We start from the raw sequence: 23,058 nt of genomic DNA on the forward strand, positions 1-23,058 counted from the left end.
TATGCAACATAAGAAGATTTGCATATATATATGTGATACAACATTTTGCTATTTTGGTTTCACCGAACATCTTTTACCTTGTTATGAATTTTTTTCTTTTTTTTACATACAGTAAGATTCATATTTGAATTGAGATTCAGATCTTTTAAACACTGTATTCAACAAACATGCACGCTGTATAAAATCACACTTCACGCATGTACGTATTTCACATTGTGCATCAATGATTTCATACGAGTGCACGAATGGGTTGTGGTCGCCAGGAGTCAGTAACGATGCTCCCCTCGTGTTATGTGCGAAGAGAACTCATACCGGTCTTGACTGCGATGGCCACAGAGATTGCACTCGAAGGGGTCTCTGAAGCCGTGGCAGCCCATGTGTATGGTGTACATCACGTGGTCCAGGAAGAGGACGCGACAATGTTCACACCTGTACGCCCTCACCTGCTCGCCGTCCGCCGTCATCACCTTGAAGCCCTCCGACGCCATCTCCATGCTTGCCCGGAGGGCCTCGTACTGCCGCTGCTGCTCCTCCTTGACGTGGGGCAACGCGCCGTTACGCATCCCTGAGGTGATGTGGTTGGTCAGGTAAATGAGGCCGGGGGCCGCCCCGGCCGCTCGGTCGCCGCTGTTGCTCTCTGTATCGGTGGAATCTTGGCCGCTGTGGCTGGGAGAGCCGTCCTTCTCGCTGGGGGCAGACTTGGACTTGGAGAGCAGGAGCAGGTTCTCGGCCGCGCTGTCCTTGGCTGACAGGCCGTGGCCCGTTCCCGATTGGGCCTCAGGGGCCGCCTTGTGCAGCGGGTAGATGGAGCCAATGGCCACGTCGGAAGACGAGGCCGGGGAGGGCTGGACGAGGGGCCGCAGCGACTCTGCCCCCAGGTAGTTGATGGCGCTGTTGATGGCCTGGTCGATGACGTGGGGTTGAATCAACTCGCCTGGTGCTCCGTCGTACGGAAGGTCCGACAGGCGCTTTTCACCTGAGGAAACACACACACCTTGGTTATCAGACCAAAAACAACATGACCTACATCCTGTGACAACACATCTTGAGCGAATTTTAAGAACTGTTTTGGAAAGTTTAAACTCCTTTGAGACTGAGTCCGAGTTTGCTCCAGTGTGTCAGAAAAAAAAATCAGGATAAAATATCACAAGTTGCCTCTTTTTACAGCAAGCAAAGGTGCAAAACTCTTAATGAGTTACTCTAATATTACATCTGAAAGCACATTAGTTAATTAGAAAAAAAAACATTAAATGAACAACTTACAGACCTATCATTCTTATAAATGCATAGACAAAAAAGGAAGCAGATTTCAGCCCTTACCCACAAACTTCTGTGGCATAGTGCTTTTACGCTTAGCTACATTATTAGCTAGCCTGTCTAGCACCAAGGCTCTGTCAGATCCCATCTGGTTTAAGTCTTCCCTCGCTTCATTCTGGCTGCTTTCTTCCTTTACTACTGGAAAGCAAGACAGAGAAGGAGGTTTTAGATTCAGAATATGTGGTGTTGGTTGAAAAAAGATGCACTGGTGTAGGAGGGCTGCTTTTTTTTGTTTTGTTTGTTTTTAGTTTTTTTTTTTTTTTTAACTCTGTTTTCTGCTGAATAGGGCCCTATTTTGATGAATGGCTATTTACTTATAATACCCAAATAATCTACAGAGGCCACAGTTTCAGCTCATGTTTACACATAGTCTGTGTAATGCAATACATTATCACCTATAATACCCTGTCTGTGGTGTGCAGATTAAATCAAGTAAACTACGCCGTCAGTATTTGAGTAAAGAGGAATGTAAACATGAGGCACCCACCTGTATATATGCTGTTCTGCAGCCCCATGCACTGGAGGTAGTTGTGACATCGTTCCTTGTGCTCCTCCAGAGAGCTGCGCTGCTTGTAGCTCCGTCCACAGTAGGCACACTTGTGGGGTTTTCCAACTGCAAAACAATACCCACAGCAAAATAAACAAAACAGTTTGTACTTGTTTTTCCATGGTTTTGGATACAGTAATAATGAATAAAAATTTCCTTTCAATTCATGGGGAGAAACTACTGTTTCCCCATTCCAGAAACTTTGAGTAATAACAATTCTGGAATTCAAAATGGCTTTCATTTAAAGTTATTGAATTAAATTATTAAGTTAGATATTATTTTATTATTTAAAATAATTTCATTTTGTTCTACTGTATTTTTAATATATTTTGGAAACAAAGTATCTGCACATATATTTTTCTAAAAGCCAAATATGTGGTGTGTGACATTAAGTTCAATATATACTATAATTCCCGTAAAAACATCAGTAGCCCATGATTCATAATAGAATACTGTTTCCCCAAAATAACTAAGTATGAAAACAAATCGTGGAAACAGGCAGTAACCTCAATAGGAATAGCAAAAATTTGCATAACTGTGGCATGTGCTGATTTTTTGTGGTATAACATACATACATACATACATACATACATACATACATACATACATACATACATACATACATATCAAATTATTTGGTAAACAGTACTCATGAAATTTTGAGTATGAACATTTGTGATAAAATGTCAGATAAAAATGAAAAAAAGATACAAATTTATATTGCTTGGTGAAAATAAATATATTATGAATGACAAGTTTTTACAATTTTTGAAGATCAACTTTTATTTTAATTTAAAATGCACTTCACAGTATACTTATTTTCCTCCTAATCCAAATCTTTTCCATAAATGTTGTTTTCTGAGATCAATTTTCAGACTGAAACAGCACACGTGTTTGTAAAAATGTGATCAGTCAGAGCAGCAACTGTGTCAGGCCATCAGCTTCAAAGTTTGCCAAGTCATTTACGTCAACGGCTAATCTCTTCTAGATGCAGCTGTACCACCGGTAAACAGTAGCAACCGTTGCCGTGTGTCAATGTCAGTTATTGTCAGTCAGTGATTTCACGACAAATTTATGTTGTTTGTATCTGACGTCAGGAACAAATATCAGTAGAAAGACTAGTCAAGCTGTTACGCCATGACATGCTGCCAGGAATAACATCAGAATAGAATAGTTCCAAGGCGTTTGTGTCCAAATACAGTATCATTTGGTAAAGTGCGGTTTATTTTGAAGTTGGCCTTCTCCCAGTATCTCTGGCATGTTTATTGCAATACAGAGCATTGATAATAATTGCTGCAATTAGCTTGACATTTATTTTAAGGTGTACACTTAATTTTTCCAAACTCCCATCACTCCTGAATGCAACCTCCTTCCAATATGTGACAGAATTTTGCGTTATTCACCTGAGTGGGTGCGCAGGTGTCCGGTGAGAGCATCCCTCCTGCGACAGGCGTAGCTGCAAAGGTGACACTTGAAGGGTTTCTCTCCAGAGTGGAGCTTAATATGACGCAGCAGGTTGCCCTTCTGGGTGAAAGAAGCCCCGCACTGGCTGCACTGGAAGGGACGTTCGCCTGAAAGCACAACACACAAACACACAAAATACTTATAAAGTGGATGCTGAAACATTAAACACAAAAGTTTTTTTTTTTTTTTTTTACAAGGATCGAAAGCGTATTCTGCAGTAGCGCGAATGTGGGGTCACTGTGCTACATGCGACGGAGGACAGAGAACAAGCGAGATAATGGCACGGCTCAGAGAAGGAGCGTGTGGGGGGGTTTCCACAGTGACACTCCATCTCTCCGTGCTCCCCCTGCCCCATCAACTCCTGTGCTCTGATCGAACAAGAGCCTCTCAGACTCAGCCTGGCAGTTCCGTAATGCACCATTGCCTGGGTCAATTTGATCTGAAAATCTCATTTTTTCCTCTTCTTCGTCTCTAAAATAAGAGCAGCACATCACGATGCAAATTCAGCCTCATTTGAATAAAGTGAAGGAAACACTTTGTGTTGAGAGCCAGTCTTCCTGATCAGCGCTCCTGGAATAAACCAATATCCAGCCACCTCGAGTGTTGTGGCATTCTGTGAGAAGCCTTTAATATGGCTTTTTTTCAAAGCCTCCACCTCAATAAAATAAGAGTCACCAGTGAAGCAGCAAAAATATAGAAAAGGGGAAATTCATTAAAAATGCATTTCAGGAGCAAAGACTCAACCACAGAATATTTTCTATTCAAATAGGAGGCACTTCATTATATCCTTTATTGTACTTTCATTTACATTAGTCTACTGTTCCTTTATTCCATTTTGAGTGTCATTAGTTTCTACGGCATGACAGTTAAGTGCCTTTTTCAAAAATGTTCCCCACCACTGCTTTGGGTTCATTATGATAGAATACCAATTCACAATTTTTGATAAACTTTTAATAGCTTGATATATTTGCGACTGCACGGAGATCCCATTTAATTGCTGCATGGGGAGACTTTTTCTCAACTGGGGAAAGTTTCTTTCTTTCTTTATTTTTTTTAGATCATTTCCACTGCTTGATTGCACAACATTGTGATAAGTTTCTGTTTACTTGTCACGTGACGTTACTCAGTTCTTTTTTGAGCACGTTAATGGTGATTTCATACATGACAGAACAGATCTTGCATGCACACAGCCAAACTACAAGAATAATCGTCACTATCATTACTGTTTGCACGGAATGCACAGAGACGCAAGCCAAGTTCTAGCGTGACTTTCATGTCAAAAAAGTGAGAAGACACCTGTTTTCGTGTCTTCATTTGACAAGGAAACATGGAGCCACTTTGCTGCCCCTCATCCATCCTCTCATACTCAACATTGAACATGGGTGCATATGGAGGGCATGATGTATTGTAAGTGGCTTACCAGTGTGGCTTCGCTTGTGCACCATCAACACATTGGGGCCAATACAAACTATCCCACAGATATCGCACTTGAGCTTCCCGTTGGACAGCCGGATGCCGCCAGCCGAGGAGAAGACCTTGGCCTCGGAACTCGGCTGTGAGCCGTTCACCTTGGCCCCCGAGGCATCGATCACGCGCAAGTCTTCCGCGCACTCCTCCTCCTCCGTGCCATTCATGTCACAGGACAGCCCATTCTCCTCATCACTGCGAGCCTCAACTTTAATGTTACAGGCTGGAAAAGAGGGCAAGGGGAGGGGAAGGGCCACGGTTTAGAAGAAGAGCAAGATCTGGTCATGATATTATATAGGACGAGAGATGGCTAGTCTAGTAGATCAAGGGTAAGATAAAGCTAGCTTTTGAGATGTTATCGGGTCACCTGGTCGATCAAAATTCAACTCTCTCACTCTGTTGTAACGGCAGTATTACAAATCGGTGTCTATAATCGGAACTTTCACTTAACTCTTGACCCGTGGAGCACTGGATTTAGTGTTCATTGTAAAAGGGACCCCATTTCATTTTTTGCTTCTGTGTCCCAAATGGAATCAGCTATTTTCAGATCCCACTAAGGCCTCATGAGGAGATGTGGTTATAAGCTCATTTGTAACAAATATCTGCTCAGATATGTTATTCCATTATGAGCAGACCAGACCAGTTGTATTTTACAGGAAAAATATCATATTAAAGGATCAAAGAAAACTGTTACAACAGTCTCTCTTTCTCTTTTTTATTGCATGCTTTTATCTTAATTCCATGTAGCTTGAAAGCAAACAATTTGAATTTGTCCTGAGAATGTGCGCAAGACGTCATCTAAATACATGGACACAACCACATGCACTCATCTATGCAAGAGAGAGATTTAGCACATCTGAAGGATGGCAAAATTTGACGGGGAATGCGGTTCAAAGCTTTAAAATGACCTACAACCTACAAGACGCCTGTAAGATCCTTTCAAGTTTTAATGGAAAAGGTTACCATTGAAAACGTTATTAAATACTGGAACTAAACATAAGAGCCATTGCCCATTTTAAATTAGACAGAATAAATATAATATTTGGAGCTTATCACTGACAATAAATGACACATTTTCAGTGGAAATCTGTAGAGTTGCCAAAAAAAGAAAAAAAAATCCATGATAGCATCGAGAACTATTCTCAACTAGAGTGCCATGACCCTTGACTCAAATGGGGAGGGCTGAAGGTCAGTGAAGCTGAGTTTACAAGGTCTAGATTCAGGCCAGAATAAAGACTATATAACATCAAGGTGGTAAATAAAAGAAAATGATCACGCATACTGCACCTGCTGCCCCAAAAGAGCCGAGACGGGCTCCAGTATGCCTGCGACCCTAGTATGAATAAACGGCTAAAGAAAATGGATGTACAGAATAGATGTAAATATTGTACATCTATCTATCTATCTATCTATCTATCTATCTATCTATCTATCTATCTATCTATCTATACATCTTCATACAGCATATATGAATGTTTTCCTAAAAAAATATGATTTGATATATATTTTGATACAATTAGTACGATATGATTCAAAAGACGGGAAGTAATACAATTTGTTTTAGTTTGGTTTGATTCACATCTTTTAAGTCAAAACCTCACAGTTGAAGCAATACCTTGAAATTATTGTAAATTGTATAAAGCGTTTAAAAATAAAACCTCAGTTAACACAGTTCCATTTCATTACGGTGGCAGCTGAATTCTACCGACTTCACGACAACCAGAATAGGGAATCACCGGCAAAAAGATGGACAAAGATGATTGAGAAAAGGAAAAATCTGCACACTTTGATCATTTTGTTAATTATTTTATTTGATGATTTTATGCTGACTTTATCCTGACTCTTTAGTCAGGCTTCATAGGTAATAATTGTTGAAACATGCCATTAATCATGATTAAATATGCAAAGCTTTGCAATAATTTGCTTAAAAAATGTAATCACTTGAAAGCACTGATACAGACACAAACACACACACACACATACATGAATATATATAGAGATGTAAAAATGGGGAAAATGTAAAAATGGGGAAAATGTAAAAATGGGGAAAAATGAATGAAGGCACTGGTTGTCTAAATATAACATTGAAAATATGTTAGGTAAAATATGACACTATGTGCTGCACAAATGACTTCTGAGACCCATTCATAGAAATGTGCCTCAACAATCATCTCCCAACACAGATATAGTAGGTATGGGGGGAAAACAAAAGATTTTATTTTGTTTTGATATTTTTAATGAGCATTTCAGAATAGTGTTTCTGAACTAGATGTGCTTCTCGTCAGCCTCTATTTTGTCTGACATTAATACTTATGTCAAAATTCTAATTAGATTGTATTGATTTTAAATCATAGTATTTTTGCGAGCTATACTGAATTTATAGCTGCTTAGAAAGCTTTGTAAAAAAAAACACTTCTAGAATTATTTATAGGGTTTCAAATTGTATTAAGATGAAAGCTGTGAAAACTGAACAAACTCAAACCCTCCAGTGATAAAAATACATTTACAAAAATATATTTGCCTCACTCAACACATAATTTTGGCAAGTCAACATTTGATATGATCATTCCGTATGCCGCACCGAAGCAAATTGATGATATGCGCATACTGTGTGTTTGAGGATGTCAACGATGAGATCATCGCACACCATCATACATTGGTGAAACAAATGACAGCGAGATAAACAGGAAACAGAGACACAGGAAGTAGTGTGAAACTAAGGACTAGAGCGGTGACAGAGTATGATAAACTGACACGCAAGCTCTTGTTGATTGTCATCCTCGATTCAATCAGTCAGAACTGACAAATTAGTACCTTGTGTGTGCGTGATTGATGGCAAACTCTCAGAACCATCGTTTTTCATTTTACTTGCTGCATTCCCTGAAAAGGGAAGTTTGCTTCGCATTTGAACAACCTACTCCTTCTTTCCCTCCATAGGACCTGCAGTAGTTAAGAGAATTAACAGACTGATCACGCAAGTGGCCGAGCTGCGGTTTGCGTGTCATGTTCGCAGCCTGATTTCCCCACGCTTCGAACGCTACGCTTTAACAACCGAAGAGGAAGAAGTGGAAATCGTGAAACATTTTGGAATTCATGGAAAAGGGGAAGCGTCAAAAAGAGGCCCTGTCTAACTGAAATACCAAGAATTATGGAGAAGTGACAGAAAGGGAAGCATGGGAAAGGAATTGTAAAACATGTAACTGAAATAGGGTGACTTTTTTTTCCCCCCACTCTCCTGTTTGCCTAACACTCACATTTACAAAGACAACACGTGTGGGTTTTTTAACTCCAATATTATTGTCGATGCGGAAGTTTTTCTCATTACAGTTTACCTTTGATGAGTCGAAAAGACAAAAGACAAGCAAAGTGTTCACACAATTCGAACCATTAAAAATAAAATGAGGTGGTTGTGGTTGAGGGCAGGTAATTAATTTTAATCTCACTCTTTACTGTATTCGCCATATTTTGTATCACACTTGTTCCTTTATATAGCCAGAAATTACTTATGATATCGTCACTGTCTTATGAAAAGCTTTCTTCTTGTACAAAACATACAGGCAGTCTTTCAAAAACTAACAACACTAAAAGATAGGTTTTAGCAACATGAAATGAGAAATCTTTATGGGAAAGTCACAGCTGTCAAAATTAATTGCTTAATCGACAAAAATATTGATCGTCAAATCAACCAACAATTATTTTCATAATCAAGTAATCATTTAGAACTATTGTTCAACTCTAAATTGTCCAAATCTTCTATTTCATCCACTCAGCAGTAATTAATCTCAGATTTCTGTAGTCTTTCATGAAAGCAGACTTTCGTCCCAAACAAAATTAGACATTTGCAAAAATTTCCTTTTACTTTTGAAAACGATGACCCAACCAGTAGTGACTGAATAAGTTGCAAAAAGTTGGGGGGGGGGGGGGGGGGGGGGCATTAATCTCTCTCATGTAGCATTTCACATTTATTATTGGTTAGTTGTTTTTTTTTCTTCTTCAGAAAATAATGCTAAATAAACAATATTTAATTAAACAGTAAAATTAATACAAACCAATGATTTGATTACGTGCTTGATAAATTAATCAAGAGAAAAATATTTTATGAAAATATTCAGTCAGACAATCCTAATGAAAACATTTTATTTTTCTACTTTGGGTTTCTCAACTATATCAATTGATAATAACCTAAGCTAATTATTTCACTGAAACAGCTTATTAATGACATTATTATTTATAAGTTGCTAATATGCTTATAGTAATTACTGTAACTAGAGTGAAATTAATGTCTGGAAAATTTGTTAAAAAGTACCTGCAGATCTGATTGAACTGACTGCACAATGTATTATTGTAATGAAATTAAACTTTTCCTTTATTATTCAATCGGTTATCAATCCCATATTTTTTTAAAGCGCATGCCTATGCAGATTTGACAAAGCTGCATGTTTCACTACCTTGTCATGCAAATGTTATAATATACATTTTGTAAAATAATGCACACTACAATTCCATGTTACACACAGCACCTTTTTTTTTTCAACATGACCACAATTAAAATCCTTGACAAAAAGCTCTAATTCTTACAATTAGTTTTGTAAAAGTCACACCAGCATGTCGTGTGACAAGCCAGTTGAGAGCAGACAGGGAACAGAAAAGAAAGGGAACCGTAAACGATGAACTGCGCTCAAATGCTCATGGACATGGGGAAGTTGCAAATGAACCGGGAATAGGAAGGAGGCTTTTGACTTTATATCATGTTTGTCTCAGTCACATATCCTGAATTGCTAGTTTTGGGAAGCTGGTGTCACGACCCGTTGTAGACAAAAGAACCATGCAGCAATAAAATGACCGTGGGTCGAGGTGGATAAATGTTATCCTTGATTTGCTAACAAAGGAGAAGCAAGTGCAGCGGCAGAAGTAATTGGCACATTTTGATGTTGATAGATAGCAGATATGGGAAGTTAGATAGCAAGTGTTTCTTGTCTGCTGTGTGGAAACACGCAGTAAACCTGCTGGGGGTTCCTGTTACAAGGCTGAAACGTGTGTGCAAGGTTGTGGAACCGTATATTTCAACCCCTGCACCGGCATATCCGAAACACAACCGGCTCACTTATACCTTTACGTTTTTGTTTTTACACCAAAGTGTATAAACAGCTAAGTGTGCATTTAACAGTAGTTCACAATTCTAATACATGGTATGGAATAAAAATATTTTATTTAAGATTAATTAAGATAACCAAGATAGAAAAATATTTAGCAGTGGTAACCACAATTAAAAAAAAAAAAAAAACACACACACGCACACACACATACAAAGACTGAAAATCCCAATATAAACCGGACACTATTATTGATATATAAAAATGAATATCAATATCAGTAATTCTAGTATTTCTTCAGAAAACGATTGACCATTTTGTGCAGTCAAAGAAGCAGTTTCTTCTGAACATGTATGACAATTATCACGTTTAACTGTGTGGCATTGACACAAAGATATGATAAACATACACTTCCCCCTCTTGTGTTTTCGCTCTAACAATATAGATACACAAACGGACACATGCTAACACCGGTACAGAAGTAAGGTACTTACAAATACAACACATTCACATTAATTTTTGCTTTATTTTGCTCAAAGTCAACCAGCCTCTCCAGATGAGCAGCGCTACAAGGTTTTTGTGTGTGTGCGTGTGTGTGTGTGTGTGTGTGTGTGTGTGTGCAGGTGTGCAATGATTCTCTCAAGTTTGTTGACCTTGTTCCTGAACCCTTTATCTCCCAGAATGTTGAAACTGCCTGACGGCAACTTGTTTCTGAGGAAACTCTTACACATCCTATTTCAGTTTCCTCTCACTTTTCATTTCTCACTTTGAGCTTCTAATCTTTGCCGTTATCTGGATGAGTGGAAAAACACAGATAGGGATAAAAGTTTGCAGGTTTTTTTTTTTCTCATTGTGATAAGAATTACCATAAGTGTATGCAGTATATTATTTTTTAACTTTTTACAGGTGAGATGGAACATATCTATCCCGATCCCAATAAGTGTACATGCAGGACCAGACAAAAAATTTCATGTCAATTTACACTCAGTCATTGGCAATATGAGTGATATAATTGATGCCTTGCCTTGTTAAAAGTCCCCACACAAATTCCATATGAAACATTTGCTCTATATTGCTGTTGCAAGCATTTTGGGGAACTTGAATAAATATTCAGCACAGATGGGAACTCTCGAGCTTCCGTAGCTTCACCGTGATATTCCCTGGCTTAATGTTGACAGATTCAAATCAAGGCCACATTAGCTATTCCTTAAGATTTAGCTTGTTAATTACATGCCATGGATCAGAGGGTTTTTTTTTTTTTTTTTGCCAATGACCTAAATGCACTCATTCCACTCTTTTTAGATACTGTAATAGATCCAGAAGTTGCAAATATTTCTCACTTAGTGCAGCAAGAAAAAATAAGTAACACCTTTGAAACTGACATGAGTTTGATTTAACTGTTGCTTTGGGAGTGATTGCTTAATACTTTGAAGAGTGACTTTAAAAAGTCACCTTGTAAAAGTTCGCAAGTTTCTTCTGGTAGAAGGGATGTAACAAATACGACAATGTTTAAAAAAAAAAAAAAAAAGGGAGAGAAGCTGCCAGTCACTTTTGAGCACTGACTCACTATAGGTAGTGTGTTTTTTAATTTTCCCAAACATTTTCTCTGCCTATTCCCATTGAAAATCATGAGTGAACCTCAGTAGGGTTTTCTCTCAACGTTCGTTCAAGTAAACGCCTCTCAAAGTTTTAAAACCGCCTTGATATTGTGATCATGTTACGAAATTAAAAGTAGCATATTTGTGTCCTAAACATGACTTTTCGCCCAATTCAACCAATCACAGCATTGTGAACTACATAGATCGCGATTGTGAACATTATCACCCACTTAGAGTTCATACGTGTGCTCTGCCTCTTATGTGTTGTTTATACTTTCTCTTAACTTGGTACTTATTCTTTTACTTATGACTTTGCGGACAGTAAATATTTAATTGTACTTGTTTCTGCACTGTGCACATGACAATAAACACTTTGAATCTTGAATTTTGAATGCTTTGCACAGCTGAAATGACTGACAAAGCCTTGTGAGCTTTTGTGACCTTGATGAGCTCATTTGACTGCAAGGTGATTAAAAGCACTTATGGTGAAAGTCAAACTGTATTAGGGTTTTTACTTTCTGGACCTGGATCGCTGATAAGAAGGGAACAAGTGTACTACGTTTGATGCACATTGACAAATTTGATTTTTTTGATTAACCTAGGCATCTCGGGGGGTGTAAGAGGAAGCCAGAGCACAGGGTGGGTATACAAACACCACACAGGAAGGCATTAGGTGAGATTCAAACCCCGAAAATCGTATCTCACTCAACCACCATTCCGCCCAGGTAACTTCAGTTAAGAAAACTGTACAAAACTCATGCAAAGTGATACCAGAATAATGTCGTTTGGTTGTACCTTTGTCCCCTCTGTTGTGCTGCTGGTGGGCGGAGCCTGCTGATAGGTCCTCTGGGACAGCCATGGGCTCCTCTGGCTCCTCGGCCATTTCGTTGGCAGGGGGGGTGTCTCGTCCTGGCGTGACACACATCAGGAAGCGTCCGTCACTCACCGCGCAGAGACCGCAAGGGCCTCTCTCGGAGGACCGAAATTACCTCGCGGTTGTTTAAAAGCTGTTGATGTTGCACATCGTAGCTCAGTCTCTTACCTGGCATCGGGGCCATTTCCTGGGCCTCCTCTGTCTCCATGCGGTGCAAGTACTCTAATGGGGGACAGATTGAGATGTAAAAGTATGTACTTTTAATCAAGAGTAGGCAGAGGAAACATTACACAAAGCCGGAGCGGGGTAAAGCGTGTGCTCTCGCTATGTCACCTCGGTGAGATCACGCTTGTCACAGCACAGTCACACCGTCGCACCGCTGTCGCCCACATTACTTTGCGAAGAATTACAGACAATTTCATTACAAGTCCGAGATCAGAGAGTGGCCCGGGCTCAACTGATGGGCCGGCCGATATAACGCGGACTTGCCGGGAACAGCCTTTCAGACCACATTTGTTATTTATTGTTAATTTCCTGCCACGTAATCGTCTAAAAAATGCAAAGTGACCGCGACAAAATTAAGCAGAAAATTAACTGGCCTCGGGTCACTGTGGATGCGTGTGCTTTCCGTGCTCAGCTGATCAACGCTCATGTTCTCTCTAATTTACTGAGCATGCATGGCTGAGTCCGCAGCCTCGGCACAGACGCAGTCACATCCAGAACCCAAAAGAGGAGCAATAAGATGAGGCCAGGCTAGGATGTCGGCGAGATTGACGTGGCGGCAGTGGAATAGATTGCAATTGAGTGGAAGTCAAGAGAGCAAATGCAAAAAGAAGGTGGAGAGAAAAGAGTACGGGTGGGAAAATTCGATTCTCTACAATTTGATTCCGAATGGACTTTGAATCCAAAGCAAATTTCAATTCAAAATGATTTAACCGGATGCATTCTCACAACAACACTCAACCACCTTGATGATCTTTGGTTCCTTGAGTGAGTAGGCTCTGATGTGAACAACACGGTGTGTTTCTTAAAACACGTTCACATGGTGCAGTTTGAAATCAAGTTCAAAATGTCACTTGCTTAAAAAAAAAACATAAAATCAACTGTTCTTTTTTCTTTTTCAATTGAAAATCTTTTGTTTTCTTGATTGGCATTATTTTTTTTCGTCTGTTTTTTTTTATTGCGATGTCCTATGGGCAACTGAAATAGCTAGGCAGTCAACAGTCACCTGCAGGTGATGCATTAAGCACCCCTGCTATAGATGCACAAGGTATTGTTATGATTTACTCCTGTCAACTTTATGAGACAAAATAACAAATGGAGCCATTGAAGTGTCTCTAGTTTTGTTTACATTTAATGATTTTTGAATAGGGACACACTAAATTAAACTTAGGTGTGATTAGGTGCATGGATGGGAGTTCATCTTTGTGAACCTTGCAATTGGCTGGCAACCAGGTCAGGGTGTCACCCGCCTAGTGCCTGAAGTCAGCTGGGATAGGCACCAGCAAGCCTGCGACCCTTGCGAAGATAAGTGGCTATAGAGAATGGATGGTTGGATGGATGTATGAATGGCAAAGTATATTTTTCAAAAATAATAGTATGCTGTGGTCCCATCTGGTACTCATGTTTACAATACCTAACTAGATAACTAAGCGCCCATCTTCTATTCTTGTGGCTGGTATGTCAGTGAATCATAATGATTTAAAAAAAAGGTACTAGATGGACCATTTATTGTGAATAAGTAAATTATCAAGGCAATTTCACCCAATCATTCTTCTAGAAAGCTCATATTGTTTTGTTTTTTGCAATTTTAAATACACAGATGGAGCTTTATCTCTGAGTTTAAAATGTGCAACTGCATTTGAATGCACCACCTAGTGCATTCAAATAGTTAGCAGCTAGTGTTAACCCTGGAAAATTGTGCCTGTCGTCCAATGACAGTGAAACTGCCTAGTGGTTTCTTAGCACCCTTAATCAGTGATTGAATTAGGGTTGTCTCAACTGAATATTTTTTGCAATCAATCAGTTTTTCAAATAATCTTATGCAATTTCATTTTGTTTATATTGTACTCTATTTAAGACCATTAACATACCATTTTTTCACTTAGAGATTTACCAATTATTGTTGTTTATGTTATATTCTTCAGTGTAAGCATTTCAAGCGTTTTTTAAACTGATTTTGTCACTTGTTAGGTCATCATTTTTTCCAAAGAAAATAGAAACGTCATATTTTGATTAAACACAAAAGATAAACCAAACAAATTTTATGAAGAACTACGAACATTTGAATAATTACTGTTTAGATGTTGAAATTTGAGTATTTGATCATTTTAAGTTAAACAAAATCTTTGAAGGTTACTCAGTGATGACAATAGTTGTCGATTGATTTAATAATCCATTAAGTGGTTTATTCATCAATCAATTCAGACTCATTCAAATTAATGCCTGTTTTGGCCCTTGCTTGGACATTCATGTATTATTTGGTGCGTTTATTTTCACGCTGGCCTTCACAGCACGCAGTTGGCGCTTGACGTGACACAGAAGTTGACAAGCGGATTTGTTGTTTTATTGATTTTTTTCCACCTTATAAAATTGATTTTGGGACATTTTGTATCGATTGGGAATCATACAAAATGAGAAGCTCGATTCTTTTGTCAATCACTGTTTTGGCGTGCCTCTAGACAAGTTTGAATGCAAAGATGAACCAGGATGGAAAGTTCTCTCGATTGGATCTTCCAGAGCAAGAGAAGGCAGTTCCTTTGGCCAGGGCTGAATATGTGAGGAGTCACTTGTGCTCATGGCCCCATTAATAATGGATGGCCCTCAAGCCTGAAGCAGATGGGCCCGACAGCCTCGGCCCGGGCGCCGCCACTTGAAGAAGCCCTCGGTGGGGCCGCTGCCCAGTCCAAGCAGCCACGCAGGGAGAAGTGAAGCTCCTGAAAATAGCGAAACAAGCCCAAGGGAAAAGGGGAACCTAGGCCTTCCTGTTTCACTCACAGATGGCTCCACACATTTGGAACAAATAGTGGGAAGCAACCAGGCTTGTGTGTTGCGACACAACAGCATTTTGCGGCGTCAAGTCAGGAGCTTGTGCAGACACCCAAGTGTTAAGAGAGGAAGGGGGGCAAAGGTCACTGGTGCAGATGATTTACGGCACATCGCGCAGGGTGTTGCGTGCCCAACATCCTTCTGTATCTGGAGTTAGGAGGTCGGGGTAAAGTGGGGGTGTATTCTCTTGTGCCCTTTTTCAGGGCAGATGGTACAAGGGTAATCACGAATGTGTTAGTGGGGGCACGTTGACACTTTGAGCCAAAACCTACTTGCAAAGATGTCTGGAAAGTATGGTGCACATTCACTTGTCAAGAAGTGTGTGTGTGCGCGCGCCTTCGTGTGTGTGTGTGGGTGTGGGTGAGCACATAGAGGCACTGGAAAAGTTTTGGTCTGAGTATCAGTGAGGAGAGGCAGGAAGAGGCTTGTGGGTTGACAAAGAGTTGCGTGAGTCTATACATTTGTGTTTATGTGCTAGTGCAACGGGTGTGTGGTGTGTGTGTGTGTGTGTGTGTGTGTGTGTGTGTGTGTGTGTGTGTGTGTGTGTGTGTATGTGGGGTGGGGGGCATCATCTCGTAGAGAGGTGCAAAACAGCTACACCAGCAAGAAGGGTGGAGATGAGAAAGAGCGAAACCGTTAACAGATACTGAGGACCACACCAGTGACTTCTGGATGCCTGAAAAAAAGTGCGTGTGGGTGGTTGTGTATGTGTTTCTATGATAGCAAATAAATTACAAGCGTTGGAATAATTTATTCAGCCATAGGTCACGATATAAAGGACACACCTGTACAATTTATTGAAATTCAATTCTGGAGCTATATGCAACAATTTAAATATATTCCAGTCCAAATTCTATTGATAGTCACAAGTCAGAGTAGCTTTTTATTTAAAATTTATGATTAGATTTACAAGCGGTGTGTATGCGGTAAATAGGGTAACATCACTTTTCTGTTTTAAAATTAGGGCAATCTACAACATCAAAATAAACAGTCATATTCACCTCCCTGATCATATATTGAAAATTAAATTTTAATTTTCAAAATCACAATTTTTAATTGGTGGTACTTTTGTTATACAGGATTTTATTATATTATGCAGATTTACCAAATGATGTGTCACATCTTTGAATAATCCCCACGAGTAGAAACTACAAATGGAATTAAATAAAAGAAAAACCTACACACACACAACCACATGCGCATCGACAGCACAGTAAATTAACTGAACTTATGGAAACATTATTCAGCTTGTGAAGCAAAAATAATATTCCACCAATAAAAGGCAATTTTTAAAAATGATTTATAGGATATATATATATATATATATATATATATATATATATATATATATATATATATATATATATATATATATATATATATATATATATTATATTATATTTATATATATATATATATATATATATATATTTATATTATATTTATATTTATGTGTGTGTGTGTGTGTGTGTGTGTGTGTATACACAGCGCATTAAACAATTAAATCAAAATGTAACATTTAATTATTTGTTTTAGTTGCGTTCACGCGACTGTAAGAGAGTTGACAAAGGTCAACTTTATTTTGATGAAAATGTGAAGTTAAATTTATAATACTATAGAATCGAGAAACTCGATGAAGCAATGTGCGCTATCAATAATTAGAAGACTAAGTTATACGCCCTAACCTCCTATGCCCAAGGAGCATCACATCAGTAATTCATGAAATGTATGGCTGATATCAGCGGGTAGACAGAGTTAGCAGATGTGTTCTTGGGGGGCCTATTGAGGGGCTGACGGGGGAGCAAAGGTGCACTCAAGAGAAGTTTTCTTCATTTGCATGTGACACACTTCACTAGTCTGCTATTCAGGCTACAATCATTTTAATAACTGCCTGTCTTGCGCTGCCTGCTCCCCCCTACTTCTCTTTCTTTTGACAGCCCACATATGCAGCACTTCTGCTTCTTTCGATCGAAAAAGTCTTTTGTGCAGGTGTGTTACCAAGTTTTAAATAGATGGAAAACTGAAATTATTTTTTTTGGGAAGTGTTGTTTTCTTGTAAAATGGCACATTTTTTGCTAAGTTTATTTTTTTGTAATACAGATTCTGACATATCAAATAACAGTCTTACAAATGTTTGTATAACAAATTGTTGGTTATTATTATTAGTAATATGCCAATGACCACATATTCTCTCCACGCTCATGCAATTCAGTTTGTAAAGTTAAAAAGAAGAACAATGCTGTGTTCTTTTGTTTTTAATCAAACTAGTAAAAAAAAAAATTCACTTTGCTGCAAAAAGATCAATTAGTCCCAACAAAGGTAGGATTGTGCACCATTTACTTCTCGTTATACAATTTAAACAGCTTAATGAGAGTCTGAAACATGCTTAAACGTGGAGGAAATACTCCTGCGTTTATCCACACTTAATCTTCATGTCATGTTAAGGGTTCCCAGTTAAGCTGTACAGATAAAATTTGCGTGAAAAAAAAATACATACAGTATATATATATATATATATATGAGCCGTACCAATGCAGAGAGTTAAATTGAAAACTTTTAGAAAGCATTCATATATATATATATATATATATATATATATATATATATATATATATATATATATATATATATATATATATATATATATATATATATATATATATATATATATGAATGCTTTCTAAAAGTTTTCAATTTAACTCTCTGCATTGGTACGGCTCATCCTTTTCAACAGGTGTTACAGCAGACATAGAAAAACAGATGAAGATGGTTTAAACCAGCAATAGAATTGGGGAAAATTAATTATATTTATATTAACTAAAGATTTGAAAATATGGATATTTTTCCAAAAATGAAAAATCCACATGGAAACCTTGCAAATCTTACTCCTATTTTGTGACTTTTGTGGAAGAAATGAAAGAAGGAAGAAAAAAGTTTCTAATTTTCAGTGTCGCGTCTTGGCGCAGACGGCAGAGAAAAGCGCGCGTGTGAGATGATGCACCTGCAGACAAACTCTACAGGAGTTTTTTGCTTTTTTTTTTAGAGCGGATGTATGTCTCCTAAAAACACCCTTAAGAGCATCTCACCATGCCATTGTCAGACACTAGCCCTGTCCTGGAAGCGTCAATATTCTCACAGAGGTAAAAGTTAGCAGAAGCCACTTTACCTGCTATTCCTTGAGTTTGCAGAATGAAGTTCTTCCAACTGTCCCCGGCTCCATGTGCAGAAGGTCGCAGCGCCGCGGCCCCATGGAGCTGCGCCCTCAGTCCCTCCCCTCTCCACTGCACTTCCTCGTTCCAGCCCAACATGACTACACTGTCCTCCACTGAGGCATTTTGCTTGCTTTTATCCACAGGCCCGATGTGTGGCGGGGCGTCTTGGCACTTGCTTTGTGCCGTGCCAATAAAAGCTGACACCCAGTAGACCATTACTGGCAGCCATGCATGAGATGGGATGAGGCGCGCGCAAGAAGAGTGGACCATTCATTGTTTATTTATTTCATTCTCACCGAAGATGCTGATGGAGGAGGGAGGGGGGAGGCTGCGGGGTACCCCTTCACAAGCATATTGGACAGCTCCCCTTCTGTCACCTTTACTGGCACGCCAAGGCAGCCCATGAAATTACCACAACTCTTTTCTTACCCAATTAATGACTCTTCCCCTCATCCTTTCTAGTGGGTTTTTTTTTCCCTTCTGTAGCAGCTCTTCTAAGTGACAAAGTTCCGATAGAGAACCGTTTTATATTGTCTGGTGCCCAAAATGGGATAGGATGTACCGAAGAATATTTAGGCATTTATTCACTGTCTTTGGCAACGTGTTCAAAGTACAAATACTAATATGGTCTCTGTTCTCTGTCTTAATGCCAATACAGAACCTTGCAAAAACAACAGTGCCGAATTTTTGGCAGAAAGATTATAGATTAATTGGTCAATTAATTTTACTTGCATTTGTTTCCACAGGCCTACCTGGTACCTAGTCCCTGCAGAGGTCAACAGTAAATATATTGATTTAAAAAAATATATATCTTTATTGTTGCACAGAATGCATTGTTCACTTTTAATGAAAAATACCATAATTCTCATAAAAAAAGTCATAGTCATAGTCAGTCCAAGTCATATGTGTTTCTGTTACTTGTTGAAAGGTTGTCTTACTTTATGTTTAAATTATATTGCACTATGTGTTTATGATTTTTTGATGAACTATAACTTTAGGTTATATGTAAAGTAATGACATCCAGGTTGCATTGCTCACCTAGTCATTGCTTGAAAAATTCAGATTTTCTTTTTTTTTGAATGACAGGTCTGCAGAATACCTTATCAAAAATGTCATTACATATATTTTAAGGATACAGGGTTAAGCTATAAATGTATCTGTAATAAATAATGACATCTGCGTTACATGTACACAACTGCTGTATTGGTAAAAAACATAAATAATTTGCAAATATCAGCAATTTGGCCTATTGTTTCGGCCGATGTTTGCAGGGTCAGTCGATTTAATCGGCTGGCTGATAAATCGCGGAGGCCTTCCTTTTTATTTTATTTTTTTTCTATTATTAGTAGACTAGCAAAAACTGAGCAAAAAATGTCTCCATACAAGGAGAAGAAGTTAATTTGGAGGCAAAACGCAGCAGCGGTTTTAAGATCCATATTCGGTCTCTTTCTTCACTATTGACCCTTCCGAACCTGTGCAGGACAACTGTGTCTTATTGTAGGACTGGCAGTGACTCAATAATAACTGTGATGTATTTGCACACTAGTAGGACAATTACAAATTACACTCAGCCTATTCATGTGTCCACTGTAGCAGATTGGTTTTGTTCTCTATCTTTTGACTTTTGACGCTACCTTAATAGGTTCGGGTGTGCTCAGTATAGGACCACAATTGATCTACTAGTGCACTAAACTGTCTCAATTGCAGGAATATACAACATACAAACTATGTTCAATACATTTTCAAATGGCTTTGCATGATTATGTTCAAGATACATTGCACATTCTCAAAAAGCAGAATGGGCACTATAGGCAGTATATGGCACACAACTTAAACCACAACATCATTTTGAATTGGCCCTTCTCAATCACAATCTTAGCATAATTATGTTGTCACTACAAATATCTCATTATGAGTTAATTAATGTTACCCCACATGCACTGGCCACGGTATAAGCGAGCAAAATATGTCATCAAAACATCATCATATCAGACAAGCCGTACCAAATAATGATATATTATAGAAAATTGATTTCTTATTCACTAATATCCAAATTGTTGGATCACTGGAGGGACAAGTGTGAAATTAAACAACCACGGAAATTATATCCATGCTGCATTTTTCTGAAAATATGTCTGAGTGAGCCAATCTGATTTGTGCTCAATTGTGAAGTGACAGTCTAGCTACAATTTACATAATAAGCACTCCTCCCACACCGAGTTTCTCCACCCACGACCTGATGTCTAGGCTGTGAGAATATCTTAAATCCCAAAAGGGAAGAAGCACCTCTGCATTGACTTTGGTGTAAAAATGAGCATTTGCTAACTGTGAGTTTTTAATAAGTAGCACATACTTGATTGTTTGGAAAACTGTCGACTGGTTGTTTGTGAACCGCAAACACGGGGTCAACAATAATCGCCAACTGTAATTCTGCGGTTTGTAGGTGAAGTGGTTCTTTCCCTTGTGAAAATGACTCAAAATGAATTTTCGGGGGCGGGTTTGCATTTGGCAGCTCACAAGGCTTGCCGTCCCCCTTTGTAATAGTTACAAAGGTGTGCAGCACTGAGCAGTGGCTGCATTATTTGCATGATACAAGACTGTCCTACTTGAAGAAGAAACAAAAAGCAGATGTAAATTCATCCTCATGGCATCGGCGCTGCAAATATCACGTATTGTTTGTATTCAGATATCCTACAGACATTTTTAAATGAATAATGAGTATTTGGATTAAAAAAAAAAAAAAGATTTATTTTTTCTTGGTAAAAAATTTTTTACCAACAACACCAAAATATAAACAATATATATCCATTTAACTATGAATGACCAGCTTTTATTATTTTTTGATGATCAACATTTTTTTTTACTTTTTTTTTTAAAGTTCTCCTTCTTTCTTTTTTGGACAAAGACTTCCTCATGGGCTGAAACAGCACATTTCAGTCAGCCTGGTTTGTTAAAAAGTGACCAGAAGAAACAGCAACTATATCAAGCTGTCAGCCACGAAGTGTGCAGTCATTTTTATCAATTAAACTGCCTTTGAAAAGTAATCCATTCTCTTATCTTTTCTTCTTTCGCCAGCCTATATGGAGCACTTAAGTGTTGCTCGCTAGCAGCTAATTTATGCTAGACACCGCGCTAAACACTGCCAACCGGTGCTGTACTATATGTCAGCGAAATTAAGTGGTTATTTTTGGCACCCGTAATAGTCAATAAAACGTAATTTCAGAATGACGTTTGGGTCATATCGAAAAAAAAAAACATGTCAGCTGAGTTAATCACAGCAACATGCAGCCATAAATTAAATTTGCAGTTGCAAAATTAAAGCGTTCCAAATCAGTCATGCACATTAAAAAGAAATTATGTGTATTATTTCAGTTTATGATAACCTGCTTTATTTTTTATTTTGTAACATTTCTTACATTATAAGCTTGGGGAGATTTTAAAGGTGCAGAACACATTTCTTTTTCAGTAGATGCTTGATGTGGAATGCATGATAGAATATTTATTGCATCAGGTTTATTTCACAGAAACTATTTCAATCCAAAGCGTTATAATTTTACTAATAATGTATATTAATCTCTCATCAAAACTTTGTATGGCAAGTATTTTTTTTGTTTGTTTTTACCCACTCTCACTTACACTGCAAGATGCACCCAATTTAGTAGTCAAGAACTGTGTGTTAATATTGTGTTGGAAATTATTGAAATATAAATATATATATAAATATATGATTTCAAGATTAATATTGATGCGGATTATTAAATAAATGATGACTTCTGGCTTGGCCGAATTGAATCACGCCTTATTCGCTGTTCTTCCATAATAATACTAGACCTATGTCTGTGAGGATTTTGTCACATTTTCACCCCTGACTATATTTTGGAGCATTTGGATGATTGCCATTTTTGTTTGAACAAACAATTACATTTTAACTTCACCTTGCATTATTTTGTCTCTGCGCAAGAGCGTTTATCCCAGCATTCCACTACCTTTGGGCCCCACGGCGTCTTATCTCAGGAGCGGTCGTGCACTGGATTGCTGAGTCACCTTTCGTGGGAGGCTGCTCTTATCTCCTGAGAAGCACAACATTCAGGCAGTTGCTTGCAAAAGGAGGAACTTTGAGCAGGAGTGCTGTGGCCTTCTTGGCTAAAATGTGGATTGCAGCAACATTCACCGACTTCCTCAATGCTTTGTGTTGGGTCAGAGGTTTTTTCATAATTGACCTGCAGGTATGAAAAAGGCAACTAGGATGTCCCTGTTGGTCTGCAGAGGGAATGTTGGGACTTAGAAATGACTCAGCGTGATCTGAGGCATCTGAGCATGACTCTTCATTAGTCGGAGTTGTAGTGACGCAGCACTTCACAGTATTTTCTCTACCGGTCTTCTTTTTTTTGTGTGTTTAAATTGTCAGAGTTTTACATCTTCTGTAATGTGATAAGCA

General features: G+C 38.5%; 1 protein-coding gene and 1 long non-coding RNA gene across 7 annotated transcripts; one reads left to right on the plus strand and one right to left on the minus strand.

Moving 5' to 3' along the window:
- Window positions 1-7: 7 nt before the first annotated feature.
- ikzf1 (IKAROS family zinc finger 1 (Ikaros)) lies at window positions 8-18,890 on the minus strand. 5 transcript variants are annotated; one of them, XM_088421964.1, is made up of 8 exons: window positions 18,575-18,890; window positions 12,529-12,582; window positions 12,282-12,395; window positions 4,749-5,018; window positions 3,268-3,435; window positions 1,805-1,930; window positions 1,321-1,455; window positions 8-976 (listed from the first exon to the last, which is right to left on the minus strand). In XM_088421964.1, exons 1-8 carry the CDS (start codon window positions 18,888-18,890, stop codon window positions 267-269), a joined length of 1,893 nt encoding a protein of 630 aa, XP_088278090.1. In that variant the 3' UTR covers window positions 8-266. The 5 variants fall into 5 exon arrangements, with proteins under 5 accessions (XP_088278090.1, XP_088278092.1, XP_088278093.1 ...); XM_088421966.1 differs by having other exon boundaries at window positions 1,321-1,452; window positions 18,575-18,743; XM_088421967.1 differs by lacking the exon at window positions 1,321-1,455 and having other exon boundaries at window positions 18,575-18,743.
- Window positions 17,247-21,664, plus strand: LOC148420173 (uncharacterized). Of its 2 annotated transcripts, XR_015866450.1 has the most exons (3): window positions 17,247-17,397; window positions 18,452-18,548; window positions 18,764-21,664. It is a non-coding gene; the product is annotated as an uncharacterized LOC148420173 (long non-coding RNA). The 2 variants fall into 2 exon arrangements; XR_015866449.1 differs by having other exon boundaries at window positions 18,452-21,664.
- Window positions 21,665-23,058: the final 1,394 nt, after the last annotated feature.

Source organism: Hippichthys cyanospilos, chromosome 8 (genome assembly GCF_059441005.1).
Source record: "Hippichthys cyanospilos isolate Australia breed blue-spotted pipefish chromosome 8, RoL_Hcya_1.0, whole genome shotgun sequence".
Lineage (NCBI taxonomy): Eukaryota > Metazoa > Chordata > Actinopteri > Syngnathiformes > Syngnathidae > Hippichthys > Hippichthys cyanospilos.